Source organism: Schistocerca nitens, chromosome 1, assembly GCF_023898315.1.
Source record: "Schistocerca nitens isolate TAMUIC-IGC-003100 chromosome 1, iqSchNite1.1, whole genome shotgun sequence".
NCBI classification, from domain to species: domain Eukaryota; kingdom Metazoa; phylum Arthropoda; class Insecta; order Orthoptera; family Acrididae; genus Schistocerca; species Schistocerca nitens.
This window is the reverse complement of record NC_064614.1, coordinates 1,042,420,447-1,042,440,383: the sequence shown is the minus strand read 5'-3', so window position 1 is coordinate 1,042,440,383 and position 19,937 is coordinate 1,042,420,447. Positions and strand designations below refer to the sequence as shown.

The window sequence follows — 19,937 nt, the reverse complement described above, 5'->3', positions numbered from 1 at the left end:
CAATATTTCTACATGGGACTTCCAACTACTTGCTGAGTCCATACCACTTCGAGTTGTTGCACTACACCTGGCAAAAGGTCCGGCATGATACTAAGAGGTATTCCATGACTTCGTCACCTCAGTGTATAATCCTCCAAGCAATCACATATTTGGGAAACTTCTTCGTATAAACGTATCTCGGTAGTGGTTATGTATTGTCTAATTAGCCATCCACTTTAGTCTTCTTCTTTATTCGTGTCAGAGGTACACTAAAATGAACACATATACAATACATACAAAGAAAACTATACAATATTCACCCAGAATTGGGCAACTTTGATAGCAAAGGGTGCTGCAGACGTTAAGTCCTTCATGCTACAGCTGGTTGGGCATAAGTTACATTTGAAGAGATGCTGGGTTGTCTGCAATTCACCACATTCACACGGTGTTGTGTTGGCATTTGGCAGTTGGAAGTTCCATTTAAGAAGATTGTCCCTCGATCTTGCGACTTCGGTCCGTAGTCTGTTCAAGGACTTCCAGATGAACCACTTCTCCATGTGTCCAGGCGGCAGGGATTCTTGTGGTGTCATCCAGTTTGACAGGTGTTGGCATCTTTCTTTCCACTTGGTGAATCGGGTAGCCGCAGCTGATCCTTCTAAGAGCTGTGAAGTTGTTAGGAAACTCTTCCTGGACTTCAGTCTTGGCTTGGCAGGTTGGTGTCCAAAGCTTGGAAGTGAGGACACTGTATTTGATTTATGCCTCTCGATGTTAGCGGCGACCTCTCTTCTGATGTCACATGGAGCAACCCATTTTAGTAATGCTCTATTTTCTCGGTCTGCAGGACTATTACGTGGTGCTGCTGTCGCCGATGGAACTGGACACGACGATGCGCATGATCCTGCAGGTGCCCATCTGGGCGCAGCGCGTCATCTACATCCAGGGGTCGTGCCTCAAGGACAGCGACCTGGCCAGGGCGCGCATGAACGAGGCCGAGGCGTGCTTCGTGCTCGCCGCCAGGAACTACGCCGACAAGACGGCCGCGGTACGTACCGCCTGCCAGCTTCGTTACTTGTTACTCACACCCTGTCTCCCTCCTTCCCATACTCTACGAGTCTGCTGGTGCGGTGGTCAAGTCTGTGGACTCGCATTGCGGCGGTGGGAATAACGAAGCTTAAATTGTAACATCCCATTAGATCATTAGATCAGCTTACGGTAGAACGGGGAAGAAAATAGGTCGTGTCCTTTTCAAAACAACTATCCCGGCATTCCACTTGAGCGACTTGGGGAAACTATGAAAAAACCTAGACAGCTGGACCTGAATTTGAACCACCGTGCTTTAAAATGCGAGTCCAATGTCCTACCATTGCTCCATCTCGCTCGGTGCGTTGGGGAGGATGGGGTTTCAGACACCTGCCACGATATACGGATTTTTAAAGAAGAAAAACTTTATGATTAAAGTTTTAATTGTCATCCTGATAACATAAAGTTATGCAGTTAATTTGTTGACAAGATGCTTGTTGGCTTCTGCCTCGGGTTTTTCGGCCGACGTTTGTCTGGTACGAGTGGTGGCGTTGTCAAAGCTCCAATCTCCATTGGTGGTGATGGACTGGTCCAGTCCACCAACAGCAATGGAGAGTGAAGCTTTGGTAATGCCATCCACACGTGCTGGCGAAACGTCAGAAAAATCATCAGAAAAACGTCAGCCGAAGAACCCGAGACAGAAGCCAACAGGCGTTTTGTCAAAAAGTGGCCACGAAAGCGCTTACAATTTTGAATTTTTTTTTTTTTTGCTTGTTTGTAAACGACGCAGTCACTCTCCATTTTGTGTGTTAGTGAAAATTTTTCGTTCGAAATTTATAAATATCACTATCCGAAAGTGTGGTCTCACGACAAGATTAGTGCGCACAAAAATGTACCATTAGTGTCATCAGCTTCGATGTAATAGTAGTCTGCTAATTAAAGCCCTGATCTCCACACATACGTACGTCCAACACGCGTCAGCCTGTGCAACAGAAACAGTGTTTCATCGTGACTCATCGTTTGTAAGTCCCAGCCGAACTTTCGGCAAACTGGCACACATTATTAATTATTATTAATAATAATCACATTGTATCACCTCTACCGTTCAGCCGACGATCATACAAGAGCCAAACATAAACAAAGTAAGAGCTGCTCTGAGCACATACTCAGATAGAATGTTTTTCAAATTTATATCTACTACCGTCGTATTTCAAAATTGTTGTGTTAAAACACATTTCTCCCTGTCTTTCTTTTTTGCAAATAAAGCACCAAAAGTAGCACAGCCAATCAAACGGTAATTATTCTTACATTCGCAGCACAGCTACTTCTCTCACAGACTATATCAGGTAATTTAGTAGACTTTACGTGAAAGAACAGCCACCCTTAAATAAATCGGACTGGCGCGAGATTCAAACTAAACGTAGCACTCATAATCCTTTCTTACTTGAACTGAATGCGTGGTAACTGTTGAAAGTGAATCAAATAAATAAAAATTTCATTCTCAATATAAAATTGAAAACTCGCTTTCAGACATTTAGTTTCATTCGGATTTTAGGAGCAAAAACACCTTTTCTGAGATTCCTACGTGCGCCACTTCTATGTTTCAAACTCGTGCCAATCGATTCAAATTCTTTAACTAGGTAGAGAAATATTCGTACTGTTGTTTCGTGAAAGCTTTATCAGTTGCCACGACAAAGCCGTCTGAAGCTGTGTATAAAATGCACGTAAGAGCCAGTTTCACGCGAACTGCACGTGCTGTGACTGTTTGAAGTGATGAAGATGCTAATAAAAAGAAAAATTCTTACAGTAATTATAAGAAGCGTTTGCAAAAATTCTTTCATCGTTCGGCCATTACGTGCGAAAATCACGTGCTTGTACACGGACTTTGTTTCGTAGAAATTCGTTGCATTTACAGCGCTGCATTTGGATATAATTTAAAAAAACTGTTTATTACAGTTGATTATCGTTTCGGTGTTTATACCTTAACGATTTTATTCAAAAGTGGCTTAAAATCATCGAAAATCTTTGGACGTGCAAGACAGTGTACGTATCAAACCAGAATTAAGCCCAACCCCGTAAAAAATGATACACTGTTTGATCGTATATTATAAGCTTTATCGATAACCTCGCAGAAAATTAAACTAACCCAAAAACTGCTGCAAAAAATTTTCAGAAAATTGGTCATCTTATTTACAACCAATATAAAATGTTTTACTGCGTTTTCTTCTAAAACTATGCTAGCTTCTAGAAAATTTATTTTCGGACAGAACAAGCTTAAGTTAGTCAGTTTTCGTACACGATTGAAATGCTGATAGTATTTTGTCGTGCGTACATTGTTTCGCAGCTCTCCTCCTTATTTCAGCCAAGCTTACTCGCACTTAATTCGGATTGCCTGTTACAACATTTCACGCCACAGTAATTCACGTGAGTTTTTCTAGCAGCGATTTCTTAATTTTCAGTTTTTATAACTGCATACTTTAAACAAACAATTACAAGAATATTGAGATAAGAGATAATAATAAGGTGTGTGTTTTTCAATTGTTTATTATTTGTTGTGTGAATCTTTCAGCTTGCGATGTAGTGAGCTTTCAAGTATGATAAAAGGTTACCTATGTAATATGGTCGTCTCGTACGTTTATTTACGTAATATTAACTAATTAATACTGTATTATTACACACTTCGCACAGTGTTTAATATGTCGTTAGGAATCGTATTTATGTTTGTTGTTATTTTGTGCGCTGTAGTATTTACGGTTATTTTTTATATATTTTTGTATATGTTCACAAAAGTAAACGAATAAAATGGGTGTAACTGTACCACAAAAAGATTAAACTGCAATGAAAAAATTAAACAAGAGTTAAAAATTAAAAAGTATACAACAAAGTAAAGTAATAAAATTTAAAAAATGTGAAAACGAAACACCTCCCGTGGGCATTTGACCTTCACTTGGTTGCGAGACATGTGTGCTCTGACGACACAGTAGGCTGCTCTGCACAGGGTCGACCATGCCAGGCAGGTAACCGTACAGGAGCCAGACTAACGATGCCCAACTTAAGCAACATGTATCGAAAGAGAATAAAAAAAAACCTATACCGCATCAGTTGTCGCCCGAGTCAAAAAATCTACAACGGTTGCCAAGCTATTGTGGTCTAATGCCATAATTGTGGTAGAGTAAACATAGGGAACCAGAATGAAAAATGTTGTTACATAGCACAAAAAAGGCGAAGATTTACTCGATAGGGTTAGGGATGTAAAAGAAGGGAACTAGTTTTTACACTTACTTGGAAGCTTCTAAGACACTTTAAGTAAAACATGTGGACATATTCGATCTTTTTTACGAGTTAGTCCTACTCCCCCAGCGCAGTAAACTCTTTTAGTTGTAAGGTGTTGGCACACCTTCATCTTCCAGTTTACTGGCTAAATTCCCTGATTCTGTGCCAAAGATCCACAAGATTCGGTTGGTTGGTTGGTTGGTTTGGGGGAAGGAGACCAGACAGCGAGGTCATCGGTCTCATCGGATTAGGGAAGGATGGGGAAGGAAGTCGGCCGTGCCCTTTGAAAGGAACCATCCCGGCATTTGCCTGGAGCGAGTTAGGGAAATCACGGAAAACCTAAATCAGGATGGCCGGACGCGGGATTGAACCGTCGTCCTCCCGAATGCGAGTCCAGTGCAAGATTCGGCAGCCACAGTAAATATAATAATAATAATATCATATGACAGAGGAGCATACATGTAATAGCAAGAAAAAAATTTTATTGGGGGAGGGGGGGGTTAAATTTTTGCGAGTGGATCTGTTCCTGGACGGGACCCTGAAACAATTTTTTGATTTCTGTGTGAAGGGATCGTCGATTTTTTTTCCCGAAGGGACCATTTGTCCTCCAAACCCACTCCCTGTTTCATGTATGCTGAGGAGTGTAAGACAAATATACACAAATTTATATGCTTCTGGAGAGTGAATGCGTCTGCAATAGAAAGTATCCGAGAGCGAGGGTGCATCTATAATAGGAAGTATCCCAGAGTGGGGATGCATGCATGCTAAACTTTAACATCACGTTGTAACATATTGTACGACATGACAGGGACGATATGATGCCATGTGTCATGTTATACGACATGATATCATGTATCATATTACTTTGCTTGGCACGATATATTATATTAAATGACATGGGCACTAATATTGACAGTAAAAAAGCGCGAATTCGTGGAGATGATTTGATTTAAATATTTTTGAAGCTGCCAGGTAAGTTGGAAAACCTTGTTCCTTTCTTGTAAATACCTAACCATGCCCAGGACTTATTAACATTTTTTGTACTATGGCAAGAGCATTGTTCATTTTGGTATTGTTATAAACTACATTTGGTGGTTTGCTTTCGAGTGCAAAAACGAATAACTTTTATGATTGTCCAACACGCGAGCACACCATGAATAGTTGTTCTTGAAGGAAACAAGACTCTTTTAAACTTACTCTGCAACTTTGGATTGTTGGACGTTGTGCCTTTCTGATAGTTAGACTCTACGACAATCTTATCGGAAATTAGAGCGTTGTAAAGCTGAATGAGAAGTTAGTAGAAATTAATTAAATTCATGGTTTAAATACTGACTTCCCTTTTGTTTTTCGATTAATATTTCCGCAGCTATGAGGGGTTTAGAAGCTTTATTGAAGAAATATACTTGCAACATTGACTTAATTTACGAGTTCTGATGGGAAGCTTACTTTTTCGTATTGGTTCCCAATGTGTCAGTGGATTCAAACAATTTCTTCTTCCGCTGATTCCACATTCTATATTCACTGATATAATTATTGAACTACATCATTTTAATTGCTAAAATTGTTCGCTCGCACTACCATTTTTTATTTAATTAGTTTTTCTCTACAAACAGATGTACTTTTCCCCTGAGTTGTTATTCTGTTTTTACTACATTACACAACAACTTCAATATTTGAACCATTTCCAAACTGAAGTCTAGAACTTTCATGGATATACTAGAACATCCAAAAACATTTGTTAACATTCGTGAATATTCTAAAGACACAAGAACATTAGAGGATAATCTCGAATTTTTTTCAGTGGTGCGAAGGAGACAGAACATGTTCCGGTGACGATCGCTATGTGATGGCTACACAAATATCTCCACAACCACTAGTACTACTGCACAATCGCTCTGGGACACAACCGGAGAACTAGGAGTAACATCAGACACAAAAATCAGTGACTGCGGTGGATGAAGCTACAAATAAAAACATATTCTGACGCGACAACTTTTACTTATTATGCTCGCGCAAGGGAATGGACTCTTACAACACATCATTAGTTACACGAAATTAAATAATAGGTCCATAAAGTCCGTCACCAGATACTTGGGCATCTTTTTAGATGAGCGACAAAATTATGGTGCACATATTGAAGAAATGAGAAAGAGAGCCAGGAAAACGATAAGCAAAATGATTAGTCTTGCCAGTTACGATTATAAGCAGCCAATGCAAACAATAAGAACATGTCATAACACTATCTTGACTGCGATCGTGGGATATTGTGCCAGTACTTGGGCCCACAGACTTTTGCTCATAGGAATAAGGGACAGAAGCAAGTAGAAAATTCAAAATCAGATCCTCCACCTACGACAGAAACGATAGGGTGGTGCCCAAAGAGCGAGGCGCACTGATGGTTTCCTACCAAATAGAAAACATTGACTGGGAACAAAGCATCTGAATCCCTCAAGGGTCTGACACACTTCTGGTCATGGCCCTACTCCGCCTATTGGTATCGAATTGGTAGACAGGCGTCCGAGCGTGCCTGTGGTAAAGAGGGTACAGAACATACTATCTGGGGATATCCACTGTATGTCGATGTTGCTAATAGTGATCGGCGGCAAGTGAATCAGAACGGAAGGCTCGATGTCAAAGTGGTGCTGCATTGCGAAACAGAATAGCAGATCTTGGACAACATTGCTTACGCTATTTCAAGAAAGACTTCGGTAGCGCGTTAGCTTATCGAGCAACCCCTGTCTACTGCACTGCGAGCGGTTACGGCAGAAGATTGAGAAGCAACGCAGGGAAGGAAGCTGAGGTCAAAAGTTGCGGCAGGAGAACTGCCACCACGTATGCGCAGCCACCGTAACAACATCAGAGACAAACGCAACCGTGGGCCGTGTCTCGCCACCCAAGTAACCAGAACCGGGGTGACATGGGCTAGAGTGTTGCTGCGAGTGTCGTTGGCTACAACGGTGCTCCCTTGCGACAGGGGAATTCCTCTCTGCAACCAGGGAGCCAACAAACATTGGAAGAGGCATATGGAACCACAACGCCCTCCACAGGACCCAAGGAACCAACAGGACCGGGGAGTGGTTTACAACATTATAGAATGCGACAGAGAAAAATTTGGAGTTGCTGTAATACTAATAGACACAGATTTGGTAACAGGTATGGTTTTTATTCATAGTAGAAACAATATCTTGTTTATTATTACTAGCTTACCGCCCGCTGTTTCGCTCGTGTCGACTGTATGGCCTGCAGAGATATTTTTGTTTACATAACTGTGTTATGTTGTTCACAAATTGCAACACCGTATAACCGTTTCACTCTAATTAACGTCGCGTAACCATTGTCTTTTCTGAGTGTGCTTCTCACAAAAAGTAATCCTGGTAGCCGGAGTCCTAAATGTTTGTTAAGAATGCCTTACGCGATCTGGTGGAGATATTTCCATAGCAACTTTCAATCCCCTAACAAATATTTCTTTACATCTAACTCAGAACTGAAACACCAATTTTCGCAAATGTACCCTTCAAAATTTTTAATGTAACGAAATATTTTCTTAAAAAATTTTCATCCCCTATTGCACTACCTTAGGAGTCGATTTGCAGAAACACTGAAACATGTACTTTTTTTCGTTTCGAACCGAAGAGTCAAATACCAGTTGTCATTTATGTAGCTTTAAAAATCCTTTAGTAGTTCTTTATTGATTATTTATTTTCAAAAAGACTTTCACCCACCATTTTACCCCCTTAATTGTTGAATTTCCAAAAGCTGAAATATGAATTTTTTATTTTCTGACTGAGAAACCAAATAATAATTTTCGTAGTTCTTGCTTCAAAATTCCCTTAATAGTGACATATTTTCAAAAAGCTTTTCATTCCCTATTCACCCTCTTAGTAGTGGAATTTACAAAAACAGTGAAATGTGTATGTTTTATTTCTAACAGAGACGCCAAATACAAATTTTCATAGATTTAGCTTCAGAAATGCTTGCACAATGAAATATTTCCACAAAAACTTTCATCTCTCGTTCCACCCCCATAGGGGTTGAATTTCCAAAAACAGTGAAACATGTATTTTTTATTTCTAACTGAGGAGCTTAATTTAAATTTTCATAGATATAGCTTTAAAAATGTTTTCATTATAAAATATTTTCATAAAAAATCTCGTCCCGTATTTCACCCCACTTAGGGGTTCAGTTTCCAAAAATACTGAAACACATACTTTTTTCTTCATTTGTAACCGAGAAGTCAAATACCCGTGTTCACAGATTTAGTTTTAAAAATACTTTAGTAGTTCTTTAACAATGATATATTTTCAAAAACGACTTTCACCCACTATTTCACTCACACAGGGTAAATTTCCAAAAATGCTGAAACACATGTTTCTCTATTTCTGAGCGTGAAACCAAATTCCACTTTTTTTCGTAGGTCTTGCTTCAGAATTGTCTTAATAATGACATTTTTCAAAAAATCTCTTCATTACCAATTTCATCCCCTTAGGGTTGGAGTTTCGAAAAATGCCTTTGTAAGCGACACCTAGAGTATAAGATCGACACCTTCTCTAAATTTCAAGTTTCTCTCTTCAGCCGTTTAGGCTGGGAGACGACGAGTCAATCAGTCAGTAAGGACATTGCCTTTTATACATAGAGATTAAGAAGATGAATCATAACAATAATAATAATAATAATGGTAGTAGTAGTAGTAGTAGTAGTAGTAGTAGTGGTAGTAGTAAAACTAGTAGTAGCAGTAGGAATAGTTAAGGTGATAGGAGTAGTATTGCTTAGAATAAAGTTATGTATTAAAGTATATTGCATAATTCGTGAAAGAATCAATACAACTTGTGTTCGTATTCCTGGTAACAGGATACATTGGACTGGAATACATAAATCAATAAACTAGTAGTAACATCAGTGCAGCATGGAAGTTTATTACACAAGCCATTATTACCTCAACTGGGAGAGCGTACGCGCAATACGAATAATTTCTTAACGACTGAGCAATATTTTCCAGTATCCTTTAGTATTCAGCTCTTGTAAATGCAGCGCGGAAGGTTGTCTCGGAGGCGATTCTGTCGGCGATCCCACCTCCCTGCGATCTCAGATTTTTCCAGGCTGTCTTCCCTCGTAACCGGCAGGCCAATTGCCTTTCTTTTTCCCGCGGCAATAAAGCTGCTACCGCCTTTAGCCGATATATCGACCGCCCTCTTCCGGGGTCATGCTATATCTTCTGGTATCGAGAAAAAAGCACGGGTCGTTTGCCTCGCGGTAAGTCAAAACTCGCGCCGTGTCGGCTACATGAGGCCGGAAAAGGCAATCGACCCGGGCTTCATAACCAGCGTACACATGCGGAAGTAAAAGAACGCGGCATGTTTTTAAAGTACCGTAAGTAACTTGTAAAAATGTAGTCCTGCTGCAGCAGGGGCCTTAAAGTTTTCGGTGGCACTACAATGGTCGTCTTTTTTATAGGTTTTCTTTGTTTCGTTTTTCTTTTGTTCATCAGCTTGTGCGTCTCAGAGACAGTAACGTGGCGTTCTCGAACTCAAAATCAGTCACATATTGAGTGATGGCTGGACGTCGTTTTACAGTGGATACACAATACACACTACCTACATTTCCTGGAAAAGCCATAATGGAGTGGTTTTGCTAGTAGCTTCCTTCGATCTTTCAATGTTTTTTGGTAAGTGTCTGAGCAGCGTGTGATCCTCACACATGACATTTCAATCTGGTGTTGAAGACAGCACTGTTCCATGGGCTATTTCGGAAGGAAACAAAGAACCTGTAAGTTGGTTTACAGTCGCCACTATCCACCGTTCTTGGTCTTCCGCTAGTCTCCTTCGCTCGGTGCAACTTCTACTTAATTTTTATTTTATTAGCTGATCAGTACAAAGGGTGCTTGTTTTAACTTGACTAAACATCTCGAAAACGAATCATCGTACGAAAAATGTTTTAAGTGAAAAATTAATATTAGTAAAAGATATATATATGTCTGTGTTACACCTGGCTACCTCCTAAACACCCCTCTTGCGTGGGCGGGGTCAGCTTTGTATTTTCAAATGGGGACTCCCCAACTTATTGCATAATCGGCTTCTAGGCAAAAAAAAATCTACGGTTTAATTAACTTATTATTTCCCATGCTTGGTAGATGGCTTTGATATTGACAGAAACCAAATGGGCATATTTTTGCAATTAAGGACCGACGCCTTTGATTCCACTTTTCGTTTACGATGTAAATTTAAACCTTCGTGCTGGCCGGAGTGGCCGTGCGGTTCTGGGCGCTAAGTCTGGAGCCGGGCGACCGCTACGGTCGCAGGTTCGAATCCTGCCTCGGGCATGGATGTGTGTGATGTCCTTAGGTTAGTTAGGTTTAATTAGTTCTAATTTCTAGGCGACTGATGACCTCAGATGTTAAGTCGCATAGTGCTCAGAGCCGTTTGAACCATTTTTTAAACCTTAGTGTTCTAATGGTTGATAATGACGTTCACAAGTTACTTGAGTGTTGCAAACATGATCGTACAGTACGAATAATATGGCCAGACGTTATCATTTCAGGCAAATAAGCTACTTGTATAGTTACGTAGTGTTGTGTTCCCTATGAGGTTGATCGTGGTGAGACCCCAGACCATCGGAATGCTAGATTTCGGTGGCCGCCCTCGAAGCCCTTTATCAAAGTGACTGATTTCTTCGGTGCGTGTTCACATCCAACCACCGTAACTCTCGCACTGGCCGCTACACGGCTACCGCCGAAATACAAGGCACAACCATTGTAATAAGGTAAAATGTCCATGAAGTGATAGTGACAGCCTCACATGCCATGAATATTCACCGAAATCAAGCACCCCAATGGTAGGTGGCAATGGGACTCACCGATATCAAGCGCGGTTGTTCCTGGATCGAGCTGAACATAGTTTCTAAACAGACATTGAAACGACGAACCGTATCGCACTGTCAATCAAATTTCCGACACTAAACTAAATTTCGAAAGTAAATATCAACTGTTTGAACACAAAGGTTTAAATTTACATCGTACATGAAATGTAGAATAAACTGCATCGATTCTTAATTGCAAAAACAGGCGTGCTGGATATTTTTTTGATTACAGCGTCTTATACCACGAATGGCCAGCTGTAGCAAAGACAGATGTCCCCTTTACTAATATTAACTTCTCACCTAAATTTTTTTCGAGATATTTAGTTATCTCAAATTAAAACAAACACACTGTATTTTAACGTAGGTCGCGCACTCTCTTTCTTTCCTTCCACTGTCCCATCCGAAACTGCCTTAATGTACGACCTGTCAGTGAATCTTGCCTCCTAATTAATATGTCCATAGATAAGCTCTCGCTCACAACTGCCGACGTTATTTTGTCTTCCCACGATGTTCGTAGCTTTCTCCTTTAACAACATAATTCAACTGCTACAATCCTTTTCTCTCCTGCTGCTGCTGCTATTGTCCACGTCTCACTTCCCGCGAATCACCACGCCCCATACTAACGTCCTTATCACATTCATTCTTATTTCAGTTTTAATTTTTTGAAAGCAGACAGTTTTATTGTTGAAAACTAATTTTGGTTGTTGTATTTTACAAATGACTTTTCCGTTTGCAGATGTTCTCTTATTCCCACAGTAGGTGATTTCTCCATTCTCTAGCAACTCAGCCGGCCGCTGTGACCGAGCGGTTCTAGGCGCTTCAGTCTGGAACCGCGCGACCGCTACGGTCGCAGGTTCGAATCCTGCCTCGGGCATGGATGTGTGTGATGTCCTTAGGTTAGTTAGGCTTAAGTAGTTCTAAGTTCTAGGGGACTGATGACCTCAGATGTTAAGTCCCGTAGTGCTCAGAGCCATTTCTAGCAACTCAATGCAGAAACCTGTCTGTGTGGTATTCTTGTTTTACTTGCAAGGAGTGTCTTAGTTTTATCTTACTTAATTTTCGATTATACCCACTCACTGTAAATGAGAAATAAGACAGTATACTTGTGTTGCACAAACGCCTAGATCTAATGTTCAAATCTCTGTCCGCCACAGAAACCTAATTTGTCAGGAAGTTTCACGTAGTATTGTAACTTTTCTAGAGTATCTTTCCCATGTTTAGTCCTGTGAACTGAAACTGGAGTAAATCTGTGTTGTAATACTGAACAATTCAAGTGGTGGAAAAATGAGTCGCCAAAACTGAAACCGTAAAACTGTATTTTTAATTAACTTTAGCAAAGAGACTCGAAAACAAAATTTTATATGAAATAAATTATTCTGTTGAATTGTATTGTGCAGTACAGCGAAGCGCTACAACAGGAGACGTCACAATAGTGACTCCCAGTTCGAACACTCGAAGTTTCGGAATGTACATGCTACACAAATTTACCAGTCGAATTTTGAAAGAATAAAGAACCGAAATTGTTGCTACTAAAATGCCCTCAGATTTTACGTGCTCAAAGTGATCAAATAAATTTCCAAATGTCTAGCGATATACACTCCTGGAAATTGAAATAAGAACACCGTGAATTCATTGTCCCAGGAAGGGGAAACTTTATTGACACATTCCTGGGGTCAGATACATCACATGATCACACTGACAGAACCACAGGCACATAGACACAGGCAACAGAGCATGCACAATGTCGGCGCTAGTACAGTGTATATCCACCTTTCGCAGCAATGCAGGCTGCTATTCTCCCATGGAGACGATCGTAGAGATGCTGGATGTAGTCCTGTGGAATGGCTTGCCATGCCATTTCCACCTGGCGCCTCAGTTGGACCAGCGTTCGTGCTGGAAGTGCAGACCGCGTGAGACGACGCTTCATCCAGTCCCAAACATGCTCAATGGGGGACAGATCCGGAGATCTTGCTGGCCAGGGTAGTTGACTTACACCTTCTAGAGCACGTTGGGTGGCACGGGATACATGCGGACGTGCATTGTCCTGTTGGAACAGCAAGTTCCCTTGCCGGTCTAGGAATGGTAGAACGATGGGTTCGATGACGGTTTGGATGTACCGTGCACTATTCAGTGGCCCCTCGACGATCACCAGTGGTGTACGGCCAGTGTAGGAGATCGCTCCCCACACCATGATGCCGGCTGTTGGCCCTGTGTGCCTCGGTCGTATGCAGTCCTGATTGTGGCGCTCACCTGCACGGCGCCAAACACGCATACGACCATCATTGGCACCAAGGCAGAAGCGACTCTCATCGCTGAAGACGACACGTCTCCATTCGTCCCTCCATTCACGCCTGTCGCGACACCACTGGAGGCGGGCTGCACGATGTTGGGGCGTGAGCGGAAGACGGCTTAACGGTGTGCGGGACCGTAGCCCAGCTTCATGGAGACGGTTGCGAATGGTCCTCGCCGATACCCCAGGAGCAACAGTGTCCCTAATTTGCTGGGAAGTGGCGGTGCGGTCCCCTACGGCACTGCGTAGGATCCTACGGTCTTGGCGTGCATCCGTGCGTCGCTGCGGTCCGGTCCCAGGTCGACGGGCACGTGCACCTTCCGCCGACCACTGGCGACAACATCGATGTACTGTGGAGACCTCACGCCCCACGTGTTGAGCAATTCGGCGGTACGTCCACCCGGCCTCCCGCATGCCCACTATACGCCCTCGCTCAAAGTCCGTCAACTGCACATACGGTTCACGTCCACGCTGTCGCGGCATGCTACCAGTGTTAGAGACTGCGATGGAGCTCCGTATGCCACGGCAAACTGGCTGACACTGACGGCGGCGGTGCACAAATGCTGCGCAGCTAGCGCCATTCGACGGCCAACACCGCGGTTCCTGGTGTGTCCGCTGTGCCGTGCGTGTGATCATTGCTTGTACAGCCCTCTCGCAGTGTCCGGAGCAAGTATGGTGGGTCTGACACACCGGTATCAATGTGTTCTTTTTTTCCATTTCCAGGAGTGTACTAGCAAATGTAACATTGGACTGTGAAAATAAAACTGTCTTCATAGGAAACATAATCTGAACCGAACCTTACATAAATTGAACCTTATAATAATTTTTAAGAAGACACCTAACTCTGAATGACCTTGTAGATAGTGGGGAGCGGGCGTGGTAATTACCACGATAAATAATCACTCGCACTCTCGTCACTTACTATTAGTACTTCTATTCTCGCAGCGTATACACCGTGTGTTTAGCATAGAGCGCGTACAACCGAGAACTGATCTGGCGAAGATACGGTTGTTCTTGCTGCGGTAGGGTAGCGATATTATTGGGGGGTAGAGCCAGTGGTTCTACGTTCCCACAACCTTATTATGTTCCAACTGTATTGTAACTGACGCTAACAATTTTTTGTGTCTCAGCTGTGGCAGCGGAATCTTGGTACTGCTCGAAGTGATGAACATAAGATACGCAGCCCCAACAGCAAGCAAAGTAAATAAAAGAAAATCCCTGGGCAACTGCACTGCAACTTCGCGAAACTGTTCTAAAGAGGTCGTGTCTCAGTTTTGGCCACTGTGCTCCGCAGAGTGCAATACGGCGACACACACAATCATAAAATACTAAATTTTTTTGTGAGAAGACTGTGATGTAACTTGAACTTGCCAAATGATGGAAAATGAGTTACCCTTTAAAAACTTTATCTTTACGAAAATTGTTCTTTTATGACAAATATTACTGTGCCATGAATTTAATTATTAAAGTGGTAAAGGAGCAGTAACACTATAATTTCTGAGTGCAAGCCATGTAAACTGATAACTTTACTTTATCATGTGGGGTCCTGCCCACTCGTGTCGTATAGGGTGCCTAAATGATGCTACGTTCTCGGAATGCTATACAACAATTCAAGCAAAATCAGGTTAATAGTTTTTATTACAAATAAGAAGAATGACAATACTTACCTTGTATTTACAACAAGTGGTCGCAAGCGATGGGAGACATGCAAATAAGTTTCCTTTTGCTATATACAATGTTCATACAGCAATTGATATGGATCACACGTCACTGCTATCGTAGCTTTCTCTGCTAGGCCTAGCTAATGCTGTCCGAATACTGAGCGGCCGACGCTGGCAGGAGCGGCGCTTATATTCTCCTCTTGTAGAGGCCGCTCCTGTCGTGGTGCGGTCCTCATCGGCGCACCGTTGGCCGACGTCGTTTCACCGCCTTCTCTTCTCTTGCGTTCTTCATCTTCGGTCTGGCGCTTGTGGTTACGCCAGAACAGATCACGCCCAAACAATGAATCTAACTAATTCAAACCAATAAAGAAATATTCCATTAAAACTTTCTGTTATTCAAACACATCATAATTACGCTCAAGCAAGCAGTACAGCAACAACATCACCTCATAATCTTCACTTGTCCAATTCATCTTTACCAAATAATAATTCACAATTAATTCTTCTCTGTATCTTTATCTATGTGCTCTGTAAGGTAACTCCATCCGCGCAATAGCCCAGCGTAAACCCCATTTTCTCGCTAGCTTAGCTTAGAATGATTACTGAAACGAAAATGCTACTGACAGTCAAAGATCACAGTGCATTTACTCAAAACATCTGTGGCGAAACCGACAACCACTGTTTGAAAAATGTTTAGCGTACAAATATGAAAACTGGCACATCCAATGAAAATATAAATCTCACATCACTCTCCTTGAGTGCCAGAAACAAACTAGAAATCTTACAGTATATATTCTCCTCTCTAAGTAAGGGATAAGCTACATGTCTTCTCTCTCTCTCCCTCTCTCTCTCTCTCTCTCTCTCTCTCTCTCTCTCTCTCTCTCTCTCTCTTTCTGTATGTGAAATGGCTTAAGAATGTACCCCTACATTTCCAGTAAGACCAAAATTTGGTGGCTGAGGATATGGTGTTGTGACTGAGAAAAAGGTTCACTAAAACTGGGTAACAGAAATTATTTAACGACCCCACCCCAACTCTCTCAGCAGTGTAGTTATACATGGCAGCATTCAAAACACATTTCACAGTGTACAACAGATCGTTTCGAGAGATTCTCGTTATCAGGCTGGTGACATTAGTTTCATACCACTAAACCGCTAAAAAAATCTAACAAATCATTTTCGGTGTTCGTAACATAAAATACGTTGCACTTTGGGTCGTCGTCTTTTGTTGAAATTCTGCCATTATGTTCTTGTCGATCCCTTTTAGAGATGTGCCATGTTGTCAAATTGTCGATGCACTATTGCGATTTCAATATCGACGTCTAAACATCGATGGATGGATGTATATATAAATCCGATCAAAAGTATCCGCACACCCTAATGTAAAGCAGAACTGACCGCTAGGTACCACGGGCGTAGTTTCGGCTGTATAAAAGGTGAGGAGGAGTATTTTGTTGTCAGTAGAGAAGTAAACACCGCAGAATGCGTATGTCATGAGAGCTCAGCGACTTCGAACGTGGACTGGTCAACGGATGTCATTAAAGAAACAGATCCATGACGGATATCTCAGCCCTTCCTAAAGCTGCCCAAATAGACTGTTGGTGATGTCTTTGTGAAGTGGAAACGCGAAGTAACAATCACGTCTAAACCAAAACCACGCAGACCTCATCTAACTGACGCACAAGTACCGTCAAGCATTGCCGATGTTGCTTGTAAGTTATCGGATGAAATCAGCAGGAGTCCCAAATGCTACCAGTAGTCGAGATAGCACAGTGATTGTACGTAGAGAGTTCAGAAGAATGGGCATCAATGGTCCAACAGCTCGTCAAAACCCACACATTTCTGTAGCCAGTGCCAAGCGACGCTTGAGGTGGTGAAAAGAGCGACGGTGTTGGGCAGTGGATGACTGGAGACTAACGATTTCGAGCGATGACTCACACTATACCTGGTCGCCATCCGATGGAACTGTTTGAGCTTGCTGAACGTCCAGGGAATGTTACCTGCCATCACGTCTGGTGCCAACAATGGGGTACGGAGCAGGTGACGTTACGCTATGGAAGTGTTTTTCGTGGTTATGATGTGATACACATCAAAAGTATCTGGACACCTGGCTGAAAATGACTTACAAGTTCGTGGCGCCCTCCATCGGTAATGCTGGAATTCAGTACGGTGCTGGCCCACCCTTAGCATTGATGAGAGCTTCCACTTACGCAGGCATACGTTCAATAAAGTGCTGGAAGATTTCTTGGGGAATGGCAGCCCATTCTTCACGGAGTGCTGCGCTCAAGAGAGGTATCGATGTCGATCGGTGAGACCTGGCACGAAGGCGGCGTTCCAAAACATCCCAAAGGTGTTCTATAGGATTCAGGTCAGGAATCTGTACAGGCCAGTCCACTACAGGGATGTTATTATCGTGTAACTACTGCGCCATAGGCCGTGCATTATGAACGGGTGCTCGATCGTGTTGAAAGATGCAATCGCCATCCCCAAATCGCTCTTCAACAGCGGGAAGCCAGAAGGTGCTTAAAACATCCATGTAGGCCTGTGCTGTCATAGTGCCACGCAAAACAACAAGGGGTGCAAGCCCCCTTCATGAAAAACACGACCACACCATAACACCACCGCCTCCGAATTTTACTGTTGGCACTACACACGCTGGCAGATGACGTTCACCAGGCATTCGCCATACTCACACCCCGCCATCAGATCGCCACATTGTGTACCGTGATTTGTCACTCCACACAACGTTTTTTCCCGCTGTTCAGTCGTCCAATCTCTACGCTCGTTACACCAAGCGTGGCGTCGTTTGGCATTTACCAGCGTGATGTGTGGCTTATGAGAAGCCGCTCGACCGCGATGTCCAAGTTTTCTCACCTTCTGCCTAACTGTCATAGTACTTGCCGTGGATCCTGATGCCGTTTGGAATTCCTGTGTGACGGTCTAGATAGATGTCTGCCTATTACACATTACGATCCTCTTCACCTGCCGGCGGTCTCTGTCAGTCAACAGACGAGGTCGGCCTGTATGCTTTTGTGCTGTACGTGTCGCCTCACGTTTCCACTTCACTATCACGTCGGAAACATTGGACCTAGGATTGTTTAGGAGAGTGGAAATCACCCGCACAGACGTGCGACACAAGCGACACACAATCACTTGACGACGTTCGAAGTCCGTGAGTTCCGCGGAGCGCCCCCTTCAGATCTCTCACGATGTCTAATGACTGCTGAGGTCGCCGATATGGAGTACCTGCCATTAGGTGGCTACATAGTGCACCTAATATGAAAAACGTATGTTTTTGAGTGTGTCCGGATACTTTCGATCACATAGTGTACCTTTATTGCGCCAACGAAAACGCTAAATGCGGGAGGCTATGAACACATTTTTACAGCATCGTGCACTGCCTACAGTACAGTAACAGTTCGGAGACATAGATTTTTTTGTATCAGTTTAACAGTGCACCCATTCATAAGGCACTATCCGTGAGGCAATGGTTTATGGTAATAACATTCCTGAAATGGACTAACCTTCCTCGAGTCCCGACCTGAACTCAACGGAACACCTTTGAGATGCGTTCAGCGTTGACTTCCCTCGAGACTTCGGCGTCCGACACCATTGCCCTGTCTGGTTTAGGCTCCTGGGAAAGAATGGGTTGCCATTCCTCGACAGGCACTCTGACGCCTCATCGAAAGTGTCTCCGCCAGAATTCATGCCGTTATAGAGGCGAAGGGTGAACACGCCCCATATTAATACATGATAGCTGTCCACATACTTTTGGTCAGATGGTGGAGAATAGCATGAAAATCAGAACACAAACATATCTAACATCATATCAATAAATATAGAAATAATTAAAATTACCTATCCTACAATTTTTTATCCACAAACTGAAATGCTTTTTTATTATCTGTTGGTTGTGCCAGTCAGGATCCAGGCATAAATTAATTCTTACTAGTCACTCCACATTTAAGGGAACACAGAATTCTCTTCCGTTTTTGTAATGCGTTTCGTGAGTATTTAAGTATTAAAATAGCGACTGCGTGGTGTCGTCGCTCATCTGCGAAAGCGACCATCTTTATCGTTAACACAGACCGCATAAAAATTAGAGAGTGCTGAAAGTATTACTCGCAACAATTATCTTTCAGAATAATATTTACGTGGATCACATGCAATATTACGTAGCAAAAACCCGAACAATTGGGAGCAGAACTCGCGCTCTCAGGGTCCCGTAAAAACTTACATAGTTCAGTTCATCTATAGGTTTTGATGGTAGAGTTTTGCGAGGATCAAAACGTATGACATAAATGGCCGTATATGTGACTCCAGGCTTTCTCCGCATTTTTCAGTTACAACATTTTCTCAGGTGATCATCCGACTAGTGGCGCAGTTTGTAGCAAATTTTCAATGGGTTATCTTTAGGTGACGATGATGGATACGAAACACACTGAAACGTTGCGACAAGACGGCACCACTATTCGGCTGATCACCCGAAAATATTTTATTACATAAATCGGCGTACCTTTTGATAGCGTTCACTTACAATTACAAACTTAATTTTCTTACACCCTCAAGGGACTATAGACTTCAGTATCTGACGTAAATGTCATCTTGATACCCGTATCCGTTGCTGACAAAAAAGGGTGTTATCGGATGTACGGAAAGACGACCAACGAAGTGATCCTAAAAGAGTTCTGTTTTTACCGACTGATGTATGGAAACCTAAAATCGTAAAATTTAGGTGTCATGTGTCCGCCTCCCTAGCGTAGCGGTAGCGTTACCGTCAACCACGCTAAGGGGGTTCGGGTTCGAATCCCGGCTGGGGCGGGAGATTTTCTCCGCTTAGGGACTGGGTGTTCTGTTGTCCTCAT

The 19,937-nt window shown here is 42.6% G+C and overlaps 1 protein-coding gene across 1 annotated transcript in view; it reads left to right on the top strand.

Moving 5' to 3' along the window:
- Nucleotides 1–19,937, top strand: part of LOC126238016 (potassium channel subfamily T member 2) — a 1,051,128-nt gene that overhangs the window by 759,970 nt on the left and 271,221 nt on the right. The window contains exon 10 of the mRNA XM_049947763.1: nucleotides 821–1,021. Coding sequence (XP_049803720.1) covers nucleotides 821–1,021 — 201 coding nt within the window. The remainder of the gene's footprint in view (nucleotides 1–820; nucleotides 1,022–19,937) is intronic.